This window comes from Meles meles, chromosome 5 (genome assembly GCF_922984935.1).
Source record: "Meles meles chromosome 5, mMelMel3.1 paternal haplotype, whole genome shotgun sequence".
In the NCBI taxonomy this organism is placed as follows: domain Eukaryota; kingdom Metazoa; phylum Chordata; class Mammalia; order Carnivora; family Mustelidae; genus Meles; species Meles meles.
In genome coordinates, this window is record NC_060070.1 from 50263284 (window position 1) to 50289322 (window position 26039).

The window sequence follows — 26039 nt, forward strand, 5'->3', positions numbered from 1 at the left end:
TCTAAATCAGGATATTCATGTTTCAGAGCTGGAAAATTAAGTGAATTGAATAAGCCATTCTACCATCAAGATAATGCTCACAGTTTACTCCCTATGGTGGGCACGGTGATGCCCTCAGCCCAGACCCCTATGTGTGGAGAACCTGTTGCCCTGCTTGCTGAGAATGCTCTGGGCAAACAGACACTAGCAATCAGCCCTTTCTAGGGACTATAATGAACTTTCAACTGTAATGAACTTGTAGCTTAAGGTCATGTGTGGTGGCCACTATCCAATGATTGATCAGTGTGAGGGTATAAAGGTCTGGTCATTTCAGTACAATTAGGGACAACCCAAAGGGTCATTATGACTCCAGAGATCCCAACACCTCCAGGGTTGGCCACAGTGGTCGTAGAATCTATTATCACTTCTGGACATCTTCAATCCTGCTTTTACTTGAAAATAGCCCAATCCTGCTTTTACTTGAAAATAGCATTCTATTTATGGCTCCAGAAGACTCCAGGTTCTAAGCTTTCCAGATTTAGGAAGTTTACCTATATCTACAATTACCTTACAATATTCTCCAAATGTCTCTGGGCAACAATGGATAGAAAGAGTTGCTTGTGAGCCTTGGAATAGATCCTACCTGTATTTCTCAGAAAATCCTTGGCATAGAAATCTGGGTCATTAATACAGATGAGAAGAAGTCAACCAGGAGTAAATCCATGTGCTTAGTAAATCTTTACCAAATGAACAAATGGAGGGATGAAATGCAAAAATCCCTGTGATCAAGAAGTCTAAAATTTTGGGTGCAGATTCAAAAATATCCACAGATCCAGCAATCAGTTCCAAGGATTCAATGACTAGATTAAAATTAGTAAACTCCTTTCCTGAGAACACAGACGGTTTGATTTATCTTTAAACACTCAATAGCCTCTGCCTTCGGCTAAGGTCATGATCCCAAGGTCCTGGGATCGAGCCCCACATCGGGCTCCCTGCTCAGCAGGAAGCCTGCTTCCCTTCCTCTCTCTCTGCCTGCCTTCCAGCCTACTTGTGATCTCTGTCTGTCAAATAAATAAATAAAATCTTCAAACACTCAAAAGCATCTAGCACAACGTCGTGAATTTAATAGTCCTTCAATAGCATTACCTGAATGAATAGACTTAAAAGACCCATCATCTTGGGTTGAAAAGGCATTTAAGTCTGTGGTAATCAGGATGTGGTCATGTCCCACAAGTACTCAAGGCATGTAGATACAACAGCAGGGCAAAAAGAAGTCTGGTTGAAATAGATATACAATAAGTAACATATACATGAAATTCTTTTAATATATCATAGAAAAACATGACCACAAAGAGAAACTACAGACTCCCACAAGCATAAAAATGAGAATTATGTTCCACTATCTCTAGTACCTAGTTCTTGGCACATAATAACATTTTAAAAAAATATGTGTTAAGTGGATGGCTGAATGAAAAAGTAATCAAAATAATATTAAAGTAAGCAGATACCTCAAGTCAGGGGAAATTATAAAATCAGATCATAATATCTTAAAAATCCAGCTATCCACACACAAAATTAATAGCTTATTTACCTCACAGCTATATTTTAGGTGGCCATATCATAGAGAAATCCGTTTTAGAAATGACAGAAAAGGAAAAGAGTTCATTTTAAGCAACTCATTGAGACCGACGAGGGAAGGAACATCTGGTTGAAGGTGAGCCACAGTGATTGCGATACAACAATGGCCAATACCATAGGCCAAGGCTTTTCAAACCAGTACTAGATGGACAACTTGGTTAAAAGAAAAATATTCTCTGTACTCCTTATGTCAACTTTAATCAGTATTATTATGTTATCTTAATACATACAAAATGAAACTTAGTATTTATTGCCCTGATAACACAAAGGTAAAATAAATGTATAAATGCAAAAATAGGGGCGCCTGGGTGGCTCAGTGGGTTAAAGCCTCTGCCTTCAGCTCAGGTCATGATCTCAGGGTCCTGGGATCAAGCCCTGCATCGGGCTCTCAGCTAAGCAGGGAGCCTGCTTCCTCCTCTCTCTCCCTGCCTGCCTCTCTGACTGGTTGCAATCTCTATCAAATAAATAAATAAATAAATAAATAAATAAATAAAGCAAAAATAACGACATAACCAATTCAGCTGTGATTAACAGCAGAAATATGTGTAACAAACCATGGTTTCCTGCTAAAATGAGAGCACCAATGGAGCTATAGGCCTTTTTTTTTTTTAACTTTAACCATTCTAACGGATTTTCATTTAAATTCACCCTAAAAAAATAGTATATATGACTTTATGGCTTTCTTTACTAGGTGAGGATAATCAGACTTACTAAATAAAACCTCCCAGAAGCATTCCTTGAATGATAATTCCAAAATAATTGCTTCAAGATAAAGTTGGTACCACAATCCTATCAAAATCTGCATTAAATGTGCAGCTATTCAATTACTGCTGGAATCAGGTAAAGAAAGTTCTTCAGTGTGTAATTACTGATAAACTTAATGCTAGTGAACTGTTGAAAGGTGCTACATTACAAATGAACTCTGAAATTCATCTGACTCTAACTTAATTATATTATCACTAAATTGCTAAATTGTTGCTGTAACACAGGATATCCGCATCCTTTGGGTGGGGCATGCAGGGATGCCCCTTTCACTGTGTGTTATGTGAGTCTCAAGTGAAAGCTTCATATACTTCAGACACGGAAGCAGTCACCCCTCACATAGCACAAACACAAAAACACAAACACTGATCTTATTACACGGTAACATTTGGTTATATGGCGGGTGTCTGGAGGACCCAAAATCTGGGTTTTTTAAAAAGATTATCACGATAATAAATCCCTCAAAATGTTAAATCTCACTGAAGATATGAAAACTCCCAGATTATCCACAGACACACAGAGTTAGCTAATAGCAATTAGAGAAACAATATCCTAGGAAAAGAACAATACCAAATAATCAACTTCACTGTTCCATTTTAGGGGAAAAAAATCTACTTGGAAATAAATTGAAAAATGTATTTTTGAAATAAATTACACAAGGAGACTGTGGCAATTGTTTAGAAACATTATTGGTAACCAAGAGTTTTGTGTTTGTTTGTTTTTAACTTTGCATGGTGAACTGGAAAGAAGTGACATGGGGTAAATTCATCTTTCATTTAAAGATTCTTTGGGGAACCTGGGTGGCTCAGTCAGTTAAGTTAAGCGTCTGCCTTTGGCTCAGGTCATGACCCTGGAGTCCCTGGAATGAAGCACCATGGCTTCCTCTCCAGCTCACTGGGGAGTCTTCCTCTGCCCCTCCCCCTGCTCATTCATTCTCTCTCTCTCTCAAATGAATAAATAAAATCTTAAAGAAATAAATAAAATAAAGATTCCTAAATTAAAGAAAATATATGGACACTACTATATTGTACCTATAAGGAGAAAATTCAGTTATACCTATAAGAAATTTCACAAGGGATAAAAGTATATTTTTTAAATAAGAAAAGAAAAACTAGGTAGAGAATCCAGGAGATAATGTCATGACCATGTAAATTATGGTTGGGTATCCAAGCAGAACAACAAATTAGAGAATCACAAAACCCTAGCCCTTTTGAATACCTGCCCATTCACCCCACATTATTCAAATGAGGAAACTAAGTCTTGATTTATGTTCTTTGCCCAAGGACAACAGCCATTAACTGGCAGCCCTGGTACTCTAAGGTTTGTGCCATTCTACTAGAGAGATTTATTTCCAAAACTGGCTCTACTACTCAACTCAAATGTTAACATATAGCAAATGAGACTGCAATTATCTGGCACAACACCACAGATGCAAAATAATTTTGAACATTTAATCTGAATGTAATAAGTCTTTATGGGTAATTACGAAAATTCCCTCAAATGTTTCTCCAAAAGCTAAAGCAAGTAAGATAGTTGGGTTAAGCCTTCACATTACATGACCTAATTTCTAACAATGAAGTAAAAGAAAAAAAATCTCTAAAAGAAAACAGCAATTAAAAAATTATCAAGAGAGGAAGTGAGCTGGAGGAAATCGGAGGGGGAGACAAACCATGAGAGACTATGGACTCTGAGAAACAAACCCAGGGTTTTGGAGGGGAGGGGGGTGGTGGGTTGGGTGAGCCTGGTGGTGGGTATTATGAAGGGCACGTATTGCCTGGAGCACTGAGTGTGGTACATAAACAATGAATTCTGCAACACTGAAAAGAAATAAAATTTTAGGGTGCCTGGGTAACTCAGTGGGTTAAAGCCTCTGCCTACAGCTCAGGTCATGGTCCCGGGGTCCTGGGATCGAGTCCCACATCAGCCTCTCTGCACAAGGAAGAGGCTGCTTCCCCCTCTCTCTCTGCCTGCCTCTCTGCCTACTTGTGATCTCTGTCTGTCAAATAAATAAATAAATAAAATCTTTAAAAAAGAAAGAACATTTTTAAAAAATATTAATTAAAAAAAAGGCCTAACAATTACTCTATCAACACTGTTAGAATATAAAACTATATCTTAGTAATAAAAAAATGTGTTATTTCTTATAGAGTATTTGACTTCGGGTAAAAGCTTTATGTTAACTGTATTACTACTTTAATAGTAATAAAAATGATTGCATTGATTTCAAAAAAATTATCAAGAAAACAACTGAGAATTTAAGAAGAACTTTTGAAAGGGCTGCTTCAAACTCTGAGTCAGTAATTGCACTGCAAGATAGCAAGGCTACTCTGTATAAATATATACATGCGTCTATCTAGAAATAGTATACCATCTCCAAACTGTGCATAAAGCTAAGATGTTAAGTGGTAAGCAGTTTTTATACTATCCACTCTTAGGGTAAAGGGAAGCAATTAAATACATACCAAAGGGGGTACCTGGGTGGCTTAGGGGGTTAAGCCTCTGCCTTCCACTCAGGTCATGATCCCAGGGTCCTGGGGTCGAGTCCTGCATCGGGCTCTCTGCTCAGCAGGGAGCCTGCTTCCCCCTCTCTCTTTGCCTGCCTCTCTGCCTACTTGTGATCTCTCTCTCTCTCTCTCTGTCAAATAAATAAATAAATAAAATCTTAAAAAAAAAATAGATAAGTACATACCAAGGAAATTTAGAGACAGTCCTCACACCAGTCCAGATTCAACTGCATATCCAACTGACTACATCAATTTCATAGTTCAAGTGATCTTAATTATGATGAGTTGTTTAAAAAAAAAAAACTCAACTGCATTCAACATTTCCTGCTTATTATGCTCCTGAAGTCATGCATCAACTTGAAAGAGATTTTTATATTTGAATGACTAACAAAGAACTCTTCAAGGGTAAAATAAAAATGATCTTGGTGCTTGAAAATTGGATCTTCTTTTGTTTGCTAAGAAATTAAATTACTATTAGCAATCATCAGATTAGAGACTACTGGAAATATGGAACATTGGAGCGAAATCATTTAAGATGAACAAAGTGGCAATGCCACCACTTAGACAAGATCTTTAGTGAATCATTTATGCTCTCAAAACAACAACAAAAATCCAAAACCCACAGTTTTTGTCATATAAGAGAGATGAACACTGTAGCTCCTCTACCTTTTATAAAAATCACATTAACAAGGTTATTAATGTGACTACAAATTTCTTAAGTGAACTCTCTAAAATTGAAGAGATTAAACTTAGAGTTTACAGAAATGCACACAAAAAAATATAGTTTTTCAAATCTATGTACACATGGCTGAAGAAAGATTCCCAAAAATGAATACAAGCAGTATTTCTGAATAAACCTGCAATAACTTCACTTTGCTTGAATACAACCAAAGCTGTTTTTCCAGAAAGTCAAAAGAAATATTTTCGTCATCCTTGTGATAACAGCTAGAATTTAAGGGCAAGCCATCTAATTTTTTTTTTTTAGTCTTCCTTCATTTATATGGAAATGAGATGTTTCCTAAAACATATCTGTACTCAATACCTACGTCAACACTGAAGCTCAAAGCACACAAATTCCTCCAGCTGATTCCTGACTATAAGTGAAAACAGCATGCCAACATCATCTAAAGCCCATGTGCGTCATTCACCAAGGAGGACATTACGAAGCTGTCAATTTCAATTAACCTGACTAGCTTTATAAATAGCCTAAACTTCCCTATCTAAATAGGTTGGTGCCCTTTTCTCAGAAGCAAAGGGAACAACATGACAAAGAAGCATGAAAAATAAATGAGCTTTCCCCTTTGTAAACAGGAGAAAGTTGACATTAAACCAATTCTAAGTCCAAATTCAAGAGCTATTAATAAAATAAAGCTCAAGAGAATCAAGAACCAGTTTTAACCAGAAAATAAACATTGGGTTTCAGCTCTTTTAAAAATATCTGTGAGCCTCACTGCTATAGGAACTAATTCGATGTACATATACAGGCAGAGCTAAACACAGATATAATAATGATGGCCTTTAATGTGGTCCCCAAACTAACACTGTTTAAAAGTCCCAAATCATTGATCCTCAGCCAAAAAACAAACAAAAAAAAACTTTTTAATTCAATTATATCACTCTATTCTAGATTTGAAACATTTTAGAATTTTTACAATTTATAGCATTACAATTTCTTATGCTAGTTTTAGATGTTTCTTCCTCTAAAATTGATTGTAACCCACAAACCCTATATCACTTCTATACTCTAATTACTAATATACTGCACTCTTCTAGTGCACACTCCAATGAGCAAACGAAAGCAGAATCAGAAAATATCAATGGACTTTACTGAGAGGCGGAAAATAATTGACCCAGATTATTACTCAGGCTAGTGACTCCAAAATTAGTTCATCTCACCAATTTACGCTGTGTGGGGAAAAGAAAAAAAACACAGTTGGTCACCATAATTAATCTCAGGTAACATGTGTGAATTCATGAGTGTACGTGTGTACTTATACACACACGTGTCACCCAGGTAATGATTCACAAGCTTGCCATAACAGCATAACAGACAAGGGGCATCTTGCAATAAAGGATAGTACTGGGGGCACCTGGGTGGCTCAGTTGGTTAAGCATCTGCCTTCAGCTCAGGTCATGATCCCAGGGTCCTGGGATCAAGTCCCACAGAGGGCTCCCAGCTCAGCGGGAGCCTGCTTCACCCTCTTCCTCTGCCTGCTGCTCCCCTTGCTTGTGCTCTCTCTCTCTCTCCCTCTCACTGTCAAATAAATAAAAAAAATCTTTTTATGTAAATAAATAAATAAGGATAGTATTCAGCTCACTGAAATATCTAAGACAACCAAAAACTAGTAAGTTAAAAAGACTTCTGATCCAAAAAGATGACAAAGTTGACAGACCATACTTAGAAGAACTCTCCTTAAATCTCCACTCATAGCAGCAACAGAAAATTCCAGTCAAAGTCATTCACTGGTGAAAGTCATTCACTGGTATAGAATACTCTTATGTGTCAGTTAAATGATTCACCACTTTATTTGCACTAAGCCATGACACCTGTCTTCCCATTCTTTCATTCATTCAACCAATTCCTATGTCACTATTATGGGTATCACAGGCATAAACTAGGGGGCAAAATATGCAGAATGAGTTATAGAGGCAGCACTAGATGGGAACTGATGAGACTAACTGAGAGAAATTACTTCTGGTAGTGAAGGCTATGAAGAAGACGGGCTAGGTCGGGAAGTATAAATCAGATTTAGAGCACAGGGCAGAGAAGCATAGGTATGACTGCTGAGTAGTGTAGATCCAGCCAAGAATATGAGGGAGAGAAACTAAAATTGAAAAGTCAGAGCCAGATGATTTCTTTTTTTTTAAGTGAAGAGTGGGTCTTCTTTTCTTTTTTTAAGACTTTATTTATTTGACAGACAGAGATCACAAGTAGGCACAGAGGCAGGCAGAGAGAGAGGAGGAAGCAGGCTTCCCACCAAGCAGAGAGCCCGATGGGGGCTTGATCCCAGGACCCTGGGATCATGACCCGAGCTGAAGGCAGAGGCTTCAACATACTGAGCCACCCAGGCGCCCCAGAGCCAGATGATTTAAGATCTTCAATGCTAAGCTAAGAAAACTAGACTTGACTATTAAACACAGAGAAGATTTTAAACAAGAATATTGTGATCAGAACCGCATTCTCGGAAAACTCACAGATGTACACATAAGGAACTAGAGTAGGAAGAAGAGTGAAAACAGTCTCTCGTGACAAATATTATCATTCAGATCAAAGGGAACGAGCGCATAAACTATGCTCGGGACAGTAGTGAGAGAAACCCCAAGGTAAAGCCAACAGAACTTGATGAGTCTGAAATTAGATTTAAATCTGAGTTCTCTTGAGGACCCAGAAGCAGGATGCAAGAGGCAGACAGAACTTGAAAGTCACCATACATAACAAAATGCAAGGAAAATGGTTTCTAGTGATCAAAAACAAATACACACATAAGCAAAAGGGGGAGTTTCGCTTGAAATAAACTGGATACTTTTTTAGTGTCAGATCTATTTCTAAACAAAAGGTCAGGGAGAAAGCCAGAAACTACCATGATGCACAATACAAGAGAAGTCTTTAGTTTGGTCCAAACCAGATGGACAGCTAAAATAAGCCATAATACAGAGTACAATCCAGTATTCCAGAATTAAAGAAATCTATATTCTAGATGCTAGCACAGGATAATCGTATCTCCTTGAATTCTCGGTCATCTATTTCTGACCACACTTTGCCATGAAATTTCCCTTTCTTTAGGTCAGCAAGTCACCGGTGGCCCCTTCGCTGCACACCCAACCAACCCTCTTCAGTCTGTCTTTCATTCAATGTTAAACCTCAGCCAACTGCCCGAGATGGCTTTCTTCTCCATCTGCCCCAGCTCCCAAAGAATGGCGAGTCCCAGCAGTTCTCCCTGACTCTTCACTGCGCCCCCCCCCCCCCGCCACGATTTCATCTTTCCTCCTGCTGACATATGTTAGATTCTCATTACCTCTCGGATAGATGCAGTCGTTCTCAAACTGTGATCCTCAGACCAGTAGCAGCAGCAACATCTGGAAAGCTGTTAGAAGTAAAAATTCTTGGGCACCCCCCTCAGACCTCCTGAGCCAGAAACTCTTGGGTAGGGCCTAGTAATCTGCGCTTGGGCAAGGCTTCCAAGTGATTCTGATGCAAGCTCAAGTTTAAGAACCTCTGGACTCCCCAGTCCTCATCCCCGATGTCCCTGCCTTTAGCCTTACAGCTAGCGCCGGGTACTGTGGCCAGAGTTACCTTCTAAATGACCTGTTTAATTATGTCATTCACCACCTCTACGACAGTATTCAAAATTTATGAACCCAATTTGAAATAGAAAAAAAACTAACAGACCTCAAATGTTAAATTATTTGTATTTTAATGTTACTTGAATCTGTACAAACATAATACAGTTTTACAAAACTAGCACTACTTCCTTCTATTTATCAAGCATAGGTCAATATACTCATTTTTTCCCAAAGAGAACACAAAACCAATATATCTAACAATGTTAACCAGAAATCAGGTTTTTCTGAAACTTAATTACAGTGTCAGGTTTCATCCCAGAAAGATGAAGGGTTAGGTCTGGTTATAGTTGTGAAATCTTGAGAAAGTTATTTTGCCTCCCTGTGCCTCAGTTTCTACACCTACAAAATGGGATAATAGAACTCCATAGGAATGTGGGATTGCATGAGTTAATATAAAGTTTCCAGAACAGAGCTGGGCATGTGAAAAGCACTCTAAGAGTTGGCTGCTGTCGTCAGCTTCATCATTCTTATTAATATTATTATGTTAATATAGCAAATGCCTATATATGGAAGCATGGTACTGATTGGTAGTTATCCCCCATTCTTCATTCTCCCTTTCTTCTACAGTAACAGCACCCCAGAGTTTTACGGAGCACAGATCCACAGATGATAGAGACTCCATTTCCCAGCCTCCCTTCCCCCTCAGTAGGTTTATATCTACCCTCTCCACGGAGAGTAAACCTCCAGGATGGAGATCCTGCTGGCGGAGAACTAAGGGCGTCTTAAAAAGACTTTCAGCCAATTTGCCTCATTCTAGCGCACCATTCTCTTCATCCCTCTTCCCAGAGGTACTTGGAATTATCAATTCCTGAGCCCTTGGGTAATTCTTCTTTTTTTAATATAATTGTTTATTTTTTTATTAACATATAATGTATTATTAGCCCCAGGGGTACAGGTCTGTTAATCGCCAGGTTTACACACTTCACAGCACTCACCATAGCCCCTTGGATAATTCTTTGGTAGAAACTGGGCTGGTTCTTGGCCACTCCACCGCCCACCCCAGATTCGGTTTTGGCTAGCCCATCAAACCCTGTCCCTTCCTCGCATTTTGTTCATGTGGGCTCCAGTCCCACTAACTCCATCCTTGGGGATTTTGACCGCTACAAAAGAAGATCTCTTAACATTTTACTGGGGCTTGGGGAAGGAACAAAAGAGAGCTTATATTCAATTTTCTCTTTTTCCAGAAGTCTCCAGTACCGTTTTCTATAAAAACTCTCACCACTTAGTTTGTCCTCTATCATTTAACTTCGGGCCTAAAGCAAAGAAGCGAAGTCCTTACACTGTTTTCTCTTGTTATTTCATTCTTACACTGTTATTTTATTCACCAGGTAATTAGGCGTTGGCCCAGGACACATACTAGGATTTCCCTAAAGGCAGAGCCCACATTTAAAATCTTTAGTACCTTCTACAGTAGTAGTTCTCAAGCGCGGCTGCACATTTGAATCACCTGAGGATCTTTCAAAACCCCAACCCGGCCACACCCAGCACAGTACCTTGCAACCTCTGGTGCAAGACCTTATGACCCGTCCAGCAACACAGGAGCAAGACCAAGAAGCACTGCCACAAAGTGAGGCTGTTGCTGTATGGAGACCTAAGTCAGACCCTCATCCCAGCCATGTACACACACAACCGAAAGGCATCTACCTTCCTGGAATGGCATCTCCAATAAGCTCTTGAAAGGCAGAGTAAATGGGTCTCAGGCAAATACCCCGAGTAACTCCAGGACATAGTAAGGAAGTGCCTTAGCCCAAGACAGAGTTCAGATGACACTGGTCAACGTGGCAACGGTTAAGAGTCAACAGCAGCCTTTCTCTGCTGTGTGCCCTTCGGCCCATCGCTGCCTTCCTCATCCTTAATGACTTGTGAGCAGTTGGCCCGGCAATCCCGGATCACAGGCTTGAACAGACTCAGGGCTATTTGGAGAGCCAAGCTTCGGGTTCTGCTGAAACTGTAAAACTGACCCAAACAAAGAAAACCAGTGGAGTTGCCAGGCAGCAGAGACTCTAGAATGTATCGGGGAAGCAAGGGGAAGCATTCTGGCTGGAGAATAGAGCCAGAGGGCTTGTGTCAATCGCACATTTGCATAGCTAGCCTGCTATTTGTACTTCGATTTTATGTGTGCAGGAAATAGTTTGGGGGAATTGTGAAGATCAAAGTCACCTGAAGTCCCCCCGAAACCATGACATTAGCAAAGGTAGGAGCCACAGATCCCCAGGTCACAGCGTTGGCCTCCCGGAGCCTCTTCATTGCCTTTTTTTTGGTGGTTCTCGGGGAGATGTACATCAGGTCACTTATGGCCACACGCATAGTGATGGCAAGAAGAGGACCGGCAGCGCCAAACTGGGACAAACCACTAATGCCCCCAAAAGGAGACCCACAAGAAAACAGAAACAGACGCCATGGGATCGGGAAGGGAGAAAGTACATCAGACGCTACAAGTGGGTCCAGTCCCTTGGCTGAAGGAGAAAGGAAAAGGTGTTGCTTTTGAGTGAAGGCTCGGCTAGAGACCACAAACAGACACAACTAGTAGTAGAAGGGACCTGAAAAAATGCAACTGCACCAGGAAGTCCTGCCATGTTCAAAGACAGCCAGGTCTGTTCTCGGATCCTGTAATTGCTTGGTGCATGGGGAGGACTAGGAAGAAATGGGACATAGGATGGGAGCGCCAGCAGTACTCTACAGCTACCGTAAAACCCTGTGCAGCAACTGGGCAGCTGTTCCCTAAGGAAAATGGACGCTGAGAGCTAAGGATTACTCAGCCTAAAAAAACTGGGAGCGAGTTTTACCTAAATTTACTTTGCTGAAATCTTGAACTGTAATGTGAGCTAAAGCTGAGCAGTGAGTAGTCTTCCGCCCCACCCCTGAAGAAGCTCCAGCATGAACTAGATAGGTGAGCAGAGGAAGGGAATTTGGCAAGAACTGAAAAAGGAGAATGCTTTATTGAGACTATTTGGCTCAAATTCTGCTCACAAGTATCTAAGAGAAATCAGGAGAGTCTGGGTAGGTTAGAGGAGTGCAATTGTTGGGGCCACATAGCTAACGTCTCTCTCCCTCTCTCCATCTCCCCCCATCCCTCCTCCCCCCTCTCTTCCTGCTTCCTTCTCTCTCCCTCCCTCCCTCTCCGCCCCCCCCGCCATATTTTATTTTTTATTTCTAGCAACCTCTACACCCAACATGGGTCTCGAACCCATAACCCCAAGCTCAAGAGTCACATGCTCCTCTGACTGAGCCAGTCAGGTGCCCCTAACTTTTCTTTTTGATACAAAGGGGTAAACACTGTGAGCAGAGTTGTAACCTTAATTATTAAATGTAGAATAATTAAATAATTAAAGAAACATTTTATAGAATTAAAATATTAATATCACAGAATTAAAACTGAATAATCAAAAGCTAAGTATCTAGCTGGTCCTTGGACAGAAACTCCACAATCTTTGACAAAAGAGAAAGGTGCTTTCTTCGGACAAATGACCGACCCAGGGAACTGCTGGGAATGCTACGGAACTTCTCTCTTTAACGTCTCTCCTATCAGTGTTCAACTTAGATTTGAAAAGATATAAAAGGGTTTTTACGTCATCTAAATGTTCCTTGCTTCCCTTTAATAATTGACATGTTCCTACAGTGACTTAAAAGTTTCCTTTTGAGTCCTAAGGAGCCTCCACTTCTTCCAGAACAAAATACTCAAATTGAGCATCTACAGGATCTTGATTGATTAAGACTGTAATGCTGTGTTTGTGTTTCTGGCTTAGAAACTAGGGTCTTTGTTTCTGCTGGACTCCCGGCTGGCAGAGACCAGAAGAGGAAAACATGAGGGTTAAATGAGCAGCCTGCCCAGAAATCGAGAGTGGGAGAAATCCCTTATTACCAAAGATGCTTGAGTGTCCAGGAGCCAAACGACAGAAAAAGAATCTTTTGGCTAATTTAAGGTTGGCTAGATGCCACCATTTTTGGCTGGCAGCCAGAGGGCCTTGCGGGGAGAGGGATGGCAGGGCGCCACAGGAGAAGGTCAAGCACTTCATCGCTAAAGCTGCCTTTGGGTGTAGCTGCTCAATGGGAAACTGAAAACTTTTTGTCCAACAACCTTCCCAAGCGATTCCTTAGCACATGACATTTGCCAACCTTTACCTAACTGATCCCTTATCCCCTCTGCCAATCAAAGCAACCACAAAATTTCATCTACGCCAAACGGGAACAGAAAACAAAGCACTTGCTCCAATATTCTGTGACTTTACATAGAAGGCTCCGGTCAACGAATACCTGTCGGATGACATGAATGCTGTCCTCCATGCGGGGCTGTTTGTACTGGCTACTCCCGATTTGACTGGAAAATCATTTTTCCTGGTGAATTTCATGGTTATGTGAATTTCTAACCACACTGGAGTCACTAAACAGCAGAATTCCAAGTTAGAACTGAAGTAAAGATTGTATAACTATGTAAATAATCCACACGCTTAGATTCAAACCTCTTGAGACAGGTAAAGGACCTCAGTTAAGTGACAGTAATAGCTCAACATCTGAGTGCCAGGGGTCAACATGTAGCTGCCACGTGGCTGCCAGGACCATCAAGACGCGCTACTTCAGAGACGGAAAAGCATTCTCGGGTGTCATGTAATAGGCTCTGGGATCGGTTTCCTCAAGATGAACGAAATAGGATGGGAGAATCCAGGGATTCCCAGATACAAGGCAATCGGAAACGTGTATGAAAATTCTGAGACTGCTGATCCCCTTCCGTCCCTGAGAATTTCTGGGATCTGAAAAGAAAAGCCTCATAATTCAAAAATTACATTTGACATTATATGTTTATTAAAAAAAAAAAAAATTTGGAAGGGGAGGCGAACCATAAGAGACTATGGACTCTGAAAAACAACCTGAAGGTTTTGAAGGGTCAGGGGTGGGAGGTTGGGGGAACAGGTGGTGGGTAATGGGGAGGGCACGTTTTGCATGGAGCACTGGGTGTTGTGCAAAAACAATGAATACTGTTATGCTGAAAAAATAAATAAAATGGAAAAAAAATTACATTTGAATCAAATAAGCAGCAATTCTGCATGTATGAAAAGTTAGGGGAAAAAGTCACTGGCTTCAATACATAAAAATTAGAAAGCGAACTGTCCAAAATATAACAATTAAAAATATCGAGTGTACCCAAATTCAATAAATATTAAATACTGAAGTGTGTGTTCTTCCCACTGTTAGAAGTACCAGTTTGTAGGAGGATATACGTAAGACTTGGCACCTGATTTAGGAAGCTAACTTAGCAACATCAAGCCTAACATTAAGGATATAGGACTTTGGTCTTACTGGATAGCGAAAGCATAAAATGAAAAATCTTTTACTCCCTTTAAAGTGTTCTCAATATAGTTTCATTTTTCTAATTCTTAACTGTGATGTTTTAAAAAATATAGGACTGAATTTTATAAGTCTGACAATAATGACCCTATAACCCCATTTTTCCTGGTCTAGTATTTTAGTCCAAGCCTATCTCCTAAGCCCTGTTGGTGCTCATATTTGATCATTTTAAAAGCCTGCCATTGTCAAATAAGGTTGGGAAACACTGGCTTAAGGGCTTTACACTGTGATGCTCAAAATGTCAGAGAGAACACCTGTTGGCAGCTTTAACATTTATTGTTTAACCAACTAAAGAAAAATAAAAAACAGTCAAGGCAGCAGCTGCCACCCAGAACAACTTCATACACTAATCAGGAAAACATGCTCACAAAAGAATCACAAAAAGAATTTTTAAGAACTTTTTGATATGGGTTACTGATGGGTTATTCCTACTCCGTGAATAATCAAAGCCCTTAAGCTCTGTTCACTAAAATTCCTTGTATATTCCTTCTATTTTTTTTAAAGATTTTTATTTATTTATTTGACAGACAGAGATCACAGGTAGGCAGAGAGGCAGACAGAGAGAGAGGGGGAAGCAGGCTCCCCACTGAGCAGAGAGCCCAATGCGGGGTTTGATCCCAAGACCCTGAGATCATAACCTGAGCCGAAGGCAGACGCTTAACCCACTGAGCCACCCAAGTGCCCCTATATTCCTTCTATTTTTCAAGCTTTGCAGGAGTTGTTCATGTATAAGGAAGAAGGGAAAACAACACAAATGGAGAAAGCTCAGCACTGGTCTTTACGAAGGTTGAGCTCGGAATTGGCTCACCTGCTTACCGCTGGACAACTTGGTAACTTCTAGAACCTCTCAGAACTTCAGTTTCTAGATTATGTGGAAGACTGGATCGGGGTTCTCAACCTTAGCACTACTGACATTTTGGGCCAGAGAATTCCCTAGTGAAAAAGGGCTGTCCCTGTACACAGTAAGACAGTTATCCATTGCCTTGACCTCTACCCATTACATGCCAGCGGCGATCCCCAGCTGTGATCATCAGAAACGTCTCTGGACTCCTGCCTCCAGGAGTGAGAAATCACCCCCAGTTGATAATCACTGGACTAGATATAGCTTCAATCTCTCTCTAGCTCTCATTTCCTACAAAATACATTAAATCTTATTTTCTTAAATGTTATTTGTTGAGACACTATGAACATGCCAACTGTGAAGATATACATGTTAATTTTTAGAGAAATTAAAATACAGTGCCCATCTATACCAATTCTAATTTTAGTAGACTCCAAGGTCTTTTAGGAATTAAAAGTCACAAAAGAACATCAAAGCATGTAGGAGGGAAACAAATGTAAATGAAGTATATCTCAACAATATTTGAGTCCCATTTTCTAGGGTACTTCAACTGGATAAAAGAGATAACACATTTAATATACCCTTCCTCTCATCTAGTTCTACCACATGTGTAGTCTTAGAAAACAAAGGGCCTCATAATACCGGCGCAATTTAAAGAAAGACACTTAAAGCTACTAACAATCCTTTTAAAATATTTTTTAATAAGCACATTAGAAAAAAAAAGTTTGCACTATTTTAACACCTGTTTTTACTCCAAATTCACAGAACAGTTAAACATCTTACAACCTAGACCTGCTATTAAAGGTGCTGTGAAGTCATACACGAGTATACTTTGTGTGGAAAATAAATCACGTACTCCATTTCCCTCAAGAACTGCCATTTACCAAGCTTTTCCTTCAGTGAAATTAACTGTAACTGCCCAGAAGCCACACCCCCATTCACAGACTGACATTCCTGCCCCTACACCCAAGAGGATGATGATCATCCAAGTAACCCCTTCCCTGAAGCAGGCCATTTTTTTCTGTTGAAGAGGTTAATTTCATAATTCACATTAAAGTAGAGCAAACTTGTCAAAAGATTTTGCCTGCATCCACCAAATTTAAAACTTATACTGGAAAAAGAATGCCCTTTTTTTTCCAATATTTTATTTATATATTTGTCAGAGAGAATGAGAGCGCACAAGCAGGGGGAACAGCAGGCAGGGGGAGAAGCAGGCTCCCCAACAAGCAAGGAGTCCGACGCGGGCTCCCAGGACCTGGGATCATCACCTGAGCCAAAGGCAGACGCTTAACTGACTGAACCACCCAGGAGCCACTGAGAAGGAAGGTCTTAAGAGAAAGTTAAGGGCCCCACATGCCAATGATTCTAAAATGACAGAACAATTGTTATATTCATAAAATCTCTACTTGCAAAGGAAATTGAAATGTAAAACAAATGTGCTCCTCTTTTTAAAAAGAGACACAAGCACAAAGAATACCAAAGTATATGTCCGTGAGGAACATCTAGTTCTTTCCTTGACTGATGAGGCCACGGAGGCCGAAAATCAAGTCCCAGATAGTGGCATAGGACAGAGGAGAACATGTCTTCTCCACACGCCCGCCCTAGTTTTCCTTCCTGAAGCCAGTGTGTTAAAGTGCCTGGTTAAACAATTTCGATGATGTTTATGTAAGAAAACAAATAAGCGGTTGTATTTGTTTTCCCAAGCTGCTAGGACAGGCTGCACTTGTGGTATAGAGGAATGAACACAGTAATGGAAAAATATCAAATCCCATGAAAAGGCAGATGCTTGGGCCCATAGACTAATTCAGCAAATCCTCTGCTCTTCCTTCTCACCTAAGTTTCTTCCAATAAGTGGACCAAAATAGAGTCTTATGAACCACAGCCCAGCAATGGCCACATCAGTACAGAAGAGCCTGAAACAAAAACATATGTTGAGGGGCGCCTGGGTGGCTCAGTCGGTTAGGGACCGACTCTTGGTTTGGGCGCAAGTCATGATCTCAGGATCGTGGGATCGAGCCCGTGTCAGGTTCCAAGCTTAGCAAAGAGTCTGCTGGGGTTTTTCTCTCTCTCTTTCTCTCTGCCCCTCCCCACACTCACTCACTCACTCACTCACTATGTCTTTCTATCTCTCTGTCTCTCTGTGTCTCTCTCAAATGAATGGATAAATCTTTAAAAAAAAAAAAAATACGCTTAACCTGACGTAAAAATCTTACATGACTAAAACACACCCAGACAACACATTGAGAAGGACAATAACGAGGACAGGTTCCAAAGGAACAGTGGGATAGGTCTCATTATATAAATGAAAGAATGTGTGGTATTCAACATTAAATCACATACCCTAAAAAAAATCAACTACCATCTGAATTGCCCGCTCCTACCAACGGCTTCCCTAGGACATACCTAGTTTCATCTGTTGCTCTAGGGCAAGGGAGCCCTTGCTTAAAAAGGCTAAAGCTGGTATTTGGAGTGCACGTGTCAGTGAGGTTAGACCATCTATTTTCAGTTTTCAAACCACCCTTACTATTTTGTGCCATCAAAGGACAAGGAAGGAGAACAGTGGTTTATGGGGCTACACTCACTCTCACTCGCCTGGATATCCAGAATACAAAAGAGCTCTTTTTTTTTAAGACTTTATTTATTTGACACAGAAAGAGATCACAAGTAAGAAGAGAAGCAGGCGGGCTTGGGGGGGGGGGGGGGGCGGGTTACGCAGGCTCCCTGCAGAGCAGAGAGCTCAATGCGGGGCACGATCCCAGGACCCTGATACCATGACCCAAGCCGAAGGCAGGGGCTTAACCCGCTGAGTCACCCAGGTGCCCCTCTATCTTCTTTTTTTAATAGCGCGGTCCCTAATTACACAGTTCCTTCTTTTTAATATCAAGTAGCATTCAGCATCACAACATTAGGTCAGTAACCAGCAATTCTTCAAATTCTCCCTTCTGATGGGATTCAAAGGGCTTCTCCGCCTTTGCAGTGTTGGTACCGCCAGCAAGGAGAGCCTCATTTCGAAGTGTAGGCTGCCACCTACTGACTGTGCCCCAGTCTCTCTCAACACTCAGCTCCTCCACAGAAAGTGAATCAGTTCCTTGCAGGATGCTCTCTGCTATGTCATTTCAGCCATGTATTCAACTAGATCAATATAATCTTTCAAATACACGTGCTTTTAACTTCAAAAAAATATATAAAATGGACAGGTTTCTGTACAGCTAAACATCCCTGGCCTGCACTCAAAAGGTCAGAGAATTATTTTTAAGACACATGCTATTTTTTTAAATATGGAAAAAGTTCTATTTTAATAGAAGTCTCTTCACCACTTCCTTTATTCCTCAGTCCTGAAGACTGAAGCTCACTCCGTCTCATTAGAATTGATTTAACGGTCCATATTGATCAACCTGGAGTTATTCAAAACTTTGTAGTCCTAAAGCACTTGTTAAAAAAAAAAATCACAGCAGCTGACAATAAAGCTAAAAGTTAGCCTTTAATTAGCTCAGCCCCCTGTCATAGAGACCTAAATCTGCAGGTGCCTCCTTTTTCTAAAGGGCAGAGGACTTTTTCAAGTGAGAGTTTCTTGCTGTTTTAAGAAAAAAAAAATCAGGGGCACCTGGCTAGCTCAGTTACTGTCCTCCTTTGGCTCAGGTCATGATCCCAGAGTCCTGGGATCAAGCCCCACGTTGGGCTCCCTGATCAGTGGGGAGTCTGCTTCTCCCTCTGCCTGCCACTCCCTCTGCTTGTACTCTCTTCTTTCTCTCTCTCTCTCCCGTCAAATAAATAAATAAAGTCTTAAAAAAAAAAATCAGACCAAAGAAACATCATGAAAGGGAAATAAGGAAATCTCCTTTCTGAGGCAGTAGGCCATTGTCTTGGTGAGAGAGTGAAGGGTAAATTCACTCAACAACATCCACTTCATAAGTACTGCCAGACACTATATTAGGAGCCCAGGGTGCACAGATGACTTAAACATCTATTGCCTTCCAGAAGCTGCCTGGTGCAGAGATCTGGTGGGTAGACAATTACAATGCAGCCCGCACTATGTAAAAGGTATAAAATCTGAGCAGTGAAAACTATTGCCTGGGTCTGCTTGGGGGGTCAGGTCAGGAAGAGCTTTACAGAGGAAGCTTCTGAAGGCAAAAGTGGAGCTTCCCAGGAAATCAGATGAGAGAGAGAGAGCTAAATGGTGTGTGCAAAGGACAAGAGATTGGAGGAAAAAAGCAGAGGCTTAGGGAAAACATCTACCAGTTCAAAATTGGTAAAAAATAAATTGAATGAGGTCAGGTAGGTAGGGAGAGGGCAGCTCTCAGAGTCTTTTCTATATCCTGCCAAGAAATGTGCCTTTTAGAACAATCACACTGGCGGCCAGGTGGGGACCGGAGGCAGGAGGATTGCTAAGAACAGCGGTGAAACTGTCCAAGCAAAGATGATTAAGGGTTTGAAGGCAGACCAGGGAAGTGGGAATGGAAAGGAGAGGCCACTTTAGAAAGAAATGGAGAAGATGAACCTGTAGGACTTGACTGGGGCTAAAGAACAAGAAAAGAGGAAGAGACTCAGATCCCCCCGGTTTCTGGCTAGGTAACCAAATGGGTAGTGGCATATTCATTATCACTAGTGGCATATTCACACTAGGCCCTGTGGGTTTTCTGGGTGGAGATAATGCACTCCACGGAATTTGAAAATTGGAGTTTGGAAATGGTGCGTGAAGTGACTGGAACACCAAGGTGGCGATGAGCCGTGGTAAAACGAAGACACAGATGTGAAGCTCAAGCCAGTGGTCTACACTGGATTTAGCAAGACAGAAGAGTGAAGGCTAGAAACTGCTCAGCTGTGCAGCTATACCAGATGCAGACAAGACTAAGTTCGGCCTCTGCTTTCCACTTCCACGTGTGAGGCACTCGGAAGTAGCCACTCTGTCCAAGTCAAAAGCTGAACAGACTGAAAAATCAACAACTCTTCCTGAACCCAAGAGAGAGGAGAGGACACACAGCAAACTGCTGTCCTCCTGGAGGCTGAAGAGACCGACAGACAGAGGAAGACAGGCAATCTGGACTTAGCAGAGGAGTAAAAATGACTGCCAGAGCCAGTGCCGGAGTAGGAAAACTTGAACTGTGATTGAGGAATTGCTGGAGGCTCAGTGTGGACAAACCTGAGAGTTAAAAACTCCAGGGAAACCAGTCCAACCTAAGGTGGCCTCCCCAATTTTGTGAGGCTTACCTCCAGGAGCTCCACCAGGTTCCTAGGATAAACACATGAGAAAAATCCCCTCTTGCTTCCAGCTGGGGAAGCACACAAGGAACCATTTTGAAAAACACCAGAGCACTCCCTTCTTAAAAAGGCCTGACATCAAGGGAAACCAGTTAACCAGAGCCTAATCTGCTGGGTATTTATTGTCAGACTGTAATTGACCTGGGGGAAGGAATATGTCCAACTCCAGTCAGCTCCAGGCTTCCTGTCCCACCTGAGAGAGAGGAAAACACACCTGCGAAGTTCACAGTCCAGAGGTAGAGGCTCAATAAAGGACTGAGACCTAATCACAGGGTTACAGAATACGTTCCTTCCCCATACACCTCACCACCACATCCCCGAAGGCCTATTTATAGCAGTTCCTTTCACCCAGTGCATCATGTCCAGTTAGTGAGAGAAAATTACAGGGCATACTAAAAGGCAAAATCACAATTTGAAGAGCCAGAGCAAGCATCAGAACCAGACAGGGCAGAGACTGCAATTACCAGACCAGGGATTTAAAACAACTAAGATGAATATACAAAGGGCTCCAATGGCAATAAAGTAGACAACATGCAAGAACAGATGGGCAACATAAGCAGAGCTGAAAACCCTAAGAAGAGAACAAAAGTATAATTCTATGTTTGTTTGTTTTTTAAGATTTTATTTATTTATTTATTTATTTGACAGAGAGAGAGAGGCATCGAGAGAGGGAACACAAGCAGGGGGAGTGGAAGAGGGAGAAGCAGGCTTCCCGCTGAGCAGGCAGCCCAATGCGGGCTTGATCCTAGGACGCTGAGATCACGACCTGAGCCAAAGGCAGATGCTTAATGACTACCCAGGCACCCCTAATTCTATGTTTTAAACATTACTTAATATATGCAGACATACTCAGATATATTCAAATATGGTCTAGAAATATGTAAACCAAGAGGGGTACCATGGTTTTCTCTGGTTATCTCCAGAAGTATGGACAATTTTATGTTTCTCCTCTCTGCTTTTCTGTATTTTCCAAATTTTCTCTCATACATATGCATTGCTTTTGAAATGAAAGGTGTAAAGGCTTTATTTTTTTTAAGAGCTAAAGTTTGTAGGCATCCAAATTAGCTGGAACTGCGGCAGTGTGAGATAGTTGAGATCAAGATACCTCAATCTCTGAAAAGCTGTTAGAAATAGGAGAAAGCAGAGGGACAGCTCTCAGATAATCCACCTGCTCTAAAGGGAATAGACATTCTCGGTAAGCGAGGTGGAACATGCTATGATGTCTTGGATTCAAGTACAACAGAACCTCAGAGAACAGTGGGAAAAGAAGGAACAACAGTTAGGGGAAAAAATCAGAAAGACCTGTCAACTGTCGACTGCACCCATGAGCTTTAGAGAGCAGTGGCAAAGGTAAAAAGAAAGGGAGACATCAACCCCTCCCCCTGAACTTAACCACTTTGCTGACTTCCATTTGAGGTAAGACTGAGGGAACAAACAAAAAGTCAAATCACCTCAAAGTCATCCCTAACAGTAAGGAGTTGAAATACATTCCTCACACAGCAAGTCAGGAGGGAGGAGGCTGGGATCCGCCAAAATGCACTCTGTTTGAAGTCTGAGTCAAATGAAATGAGTAAAAGCAACTGGCAGAAATCAATCCCATGCCAAGCAAAAGACAGAGATCAGCTGAGATAAAACATGTGGAAGGATAATGGGATGGTAAAATTTTTTTTGAGTGGGGGATGGTAAATTACATGTGTCAACTTGGCTAGATGATGGTGCCCAGTTACTTGGTCAAATACCAGTGCGGATATTGCTGCAAATGCATTCTTTAGATGTGATTAACATTTAAATCACTAGACTCTCAGTAAAGCAGATACCCCTTCACAATATGGATGACCTTCACCCAATCATTTGAAGGCCTTAGGAAAAAAGACAGCCTTCCCCAACAAGAAGAAATTCGGCCTGAAAACTGCAACAGAGAAACCCTGCCTGGGCTTCCAGCTTGCTGGCTTGCCCTACAGATTTGAGACTTGCCACCCCCCTCATTATGTGAGCCAATTCCTTAAAAAATAAATCTCTCTCTTTCTCAATATAGATATAGGTGTAGGCATTAGATACAGGTGTAGAAATAGAAAGATACATATAAAGACAAACAGAAATAGATACATATATAATACACATACATATACACACATACATACATACAAATATATATATATCCTAATGCTTCTAATCTCTGGAAAACCCTAATACAGAAAATAAAAGATGAACTCTTTTAACAAAGACCAGTAGGGCAGAACTTGAACTAGAGACACTGGAAGCAAAATAGTTGGCAGTAGTAAGAGATCAAAGCCTCCTAGATTTGAATGACATAATAAACTAATACATTTAATGAAGATGATTTTGGCATCTATAATATGTGTGATCTGAACCAGATCAGAAAGATACTGCGATTAGAACACATTCGGAGAAACCCAAGCCAAGGGATTCTGTAGATGGCTACGGAAATGGAAAACAAACCAACAAAAATAAAAACAAAAACCAACAACTATCTGTACAATAAGGATACGGCAAACAATGGAACAGGCATCTTTTGTATCTTCAACATATTTAAGGAAAAATTATACAAGAATACTATGCATATAAGAAGACAGTGACTTACCGTATTTGTCTCGCAAGCCAACAGTACATCTAAAGACTCCACCAAAAGCAACATCTTCACCAAATATTACTGAAAAACAATGTTTACAAAACATGTTTTATTTAATAACCTTTAAGTGATACTGACAATGAAAAATAGCTAATTTAAATGCTTACACCTTAAATCAGAAAACAGAAATGGATTAGAAGTTTAAATCAAGGTTTTTCAACTTCAACATTACTGACAGTTTGGACCGAATAATTCTTTCACTGTAGCAGCCTGTTCTGTGCATTGTAGACATAGAGCACCATCCCTCGCCTCTACCCAGTGGATGACAGTTGTCACCCACTACACACACACACACACAAACACACACACAGAGTCGTGACAGCCAAAAGTGTCTCCAGACTTTGTTAAACGTAAGAGGAAGAAGGGGGACTAAAATCGCCCCAATTGATGAAGAAGCACTGATCTAGAATGTCATCTTGTTTCACCCAGGAAGAAAACGAGGCCCAGAGCAGTAGTAAAGTAACTTAACAAGCAGGACAGCAAGCGGCAGTCCTACTGACTCAGAAACTGACTCACACTCCAGGCTCAAGTCCCCCTGCCAGTGGTTCTCTTTCAAACATGGTCTACAATGAAAGACAACAATCTGAAGGGAAAGCCTTCCAAGCTGAGAGAACAGTCACAAGTAGGAAAAGGACCTAAATGGTGTGAAAGGAGGCAAGTATGGCGGCAGATATTGAGCAAGGCCAACGACAATAAAAATGGGTGCTCACATAGCTGAATTTATTAACACCTAACCAGCTTTGTGGACCTTAGGAAATTCACCCTTCTTTACTCTTCAAGATCAATCATTCTCAGATGACATTCAAACAAAGCAAGATCTCATCATCCAGTAGTATAGCTCTCACTTCTGCCTAACAAATTAACCCCTTCTTTGCTTGACCTTAAAACTAGGGATTCTCAAGTGGAAGCCCAAGGCATACTAAATATATATATTTATATATACCAATATATAAATATGTATATGTTATAGTATTATTACATACTAATATATAAAAGTATATATATGCACACATATATGTATGTATATGTATACGTGAAGTAAAGCCAACCAAATTGAGGAAACATATAGCAAAACAACTGTTTTTATACCAATAATTAAATTTGATAAGATAAAGTTATTTACAAATACTAAAGTTATTTCAAAAAATCTTGTAAGTGGGGGTGCCTGGATGGTTCAGTGGATTGAGCCTCTGCTTTCAGCTCGGGTCATGATCCCAGGGTCCTGGGATCAAGCCCCACATCGGGTTCTCCACTCAGTGGGGAGCCTGCTTCACCCTCTTTCTCTCTGCCTGCCTGCCTACTTGTGATCTCTGTCAAATAAATAAATAAAATCTTTAAAAAAAAAAAAATCTTGTAAGTGGGATGACTATCTCAAACGAAAGCGTGGAACCAAATCTTCATTTCATAAACAGATTCATAAATCTGAATCAAGTGGTACTTCCTGTTTTTTTCCTATATGCTGGAGAAACAGAAGTACGTATTAGGTATCAATCCAGAAAATATTAATACAATATCAGGACCACAAATACTATGGGCGAAAGTTGACTTGATGATGTCAGATATACATGAGAACTAATTCATAATGAACTGATTTTTTAAAATGTGTTAATACCATAATCTGATTATTTGACCTTAATCATTTGACCAGGTCATTTAAAAAATTTCAGGCAGACCTATGTTAACCATTGAGCTTCAGATGCAGTATTTCCAGCAAATTTTCAATCTGAATTAACACAGCTACCACACTCACACACAAAGGAATTTTACCTGCAGTAGGATCTTTAGCCAATGAGTTATCCAAGGCACTTGTTATCGCCTGGAAAAGATTCATTTTCTGAGTTTGTCCTGTGAAAATTTAAAAAAAGAAAAATTTTTAAGTAACATTTCCTACATCGTTAAGATGTATAAAAAAAATAGCCAGTTTCTTAACAGTTGGTTACAATATGATTAAAATCAAAGAGCAAAAAGTATAGAATATCCTATGTGAATTTACTGGATGAGTCACAATGAGGCTGGTTTTGCAGAAAATACAAAAGCAATATAGAGTTCTGCACTTGATGACGAAGCAAAATTTACACTTACTAAACAATGAAAAAACAAGTATAAAAAAGGAAAAAGGAATTTAATCAAATCACCAAATGTGTATAGACAATAAATAAAAGTGATGGAAAGTTGGAAAAGAGAACCAGCCAGAGTGAAAGTGGTCTGGAAAGACACTAGGCAGGGGGTGAAGGCTATCCTCATAGAACGTGCACAATGACCAGAGGTACATGTTAAATATGCTGGTAACAGCAAATGGTCATGGATCATAGAACAATGAGGGAGGAAGGCTAATGATAAATGTTAGCACTCAGAACTTGCTGGTGCTTGGAGAATACTACAATCCCAGGCATCGACACACCAGTCTCAGTCCTTCCACTATCTTGCTGTTCAGTAGAATCTCTGAAAGCCAACTTCTGGTTCCCTTATTTGATTGACAGGAGAGTGAAATGAAATAATACATGGAAAACGCTCAGAACAGGACCTGACACAGTGCATGCTAAATAAGTAGGAGCTTTTAACTATTAGACTCTGGACTTCCCCCCGTCCTTCATCTCGACCTTGGTATTATCCTGAATTGTATAAAAATTTATTTAATAAGCTTCCAAGTGTCAGAATTCAGAAACAACATTACTTTAGAATTTTCGGTCGTGGTGCTATCCAGAGCCCACACATATCC

The 26039-nt window shown here is 40.6% G+C and overlaps 1 protein-coding gene across 2 annotated transcripts in view; it reads right to left on the minus strand.

Annotated features, from left to right (window-relative positions):
* Nucleotides 1-26039, minus strand: part of BCKDHB (branched chain keto acid dehydrogenase E1 subunit beta) — a 232473-nt gene that overhangs the window by 194991 nt on the left and 11443 nt on the right. For both annotated transcript variants that reach the window (XM_046006755.1, XM_046006756.1), the window contains exons 2-3: nucleotides 25088-25165; nucleotides 23273-23341 (exon numbers count right to left, since the gene is read on the minus strand). In XM_046006755.1, the coding sequence (XP_045862711.1) occupies nucleotides 23273-23341; nucleotides 25088-25165 (147 nt within the window). The remainder of the gene's footprint in view (nucleotides 1-23272; nucleotides 23342-25087; nucleotides 25166-26039) is intronic.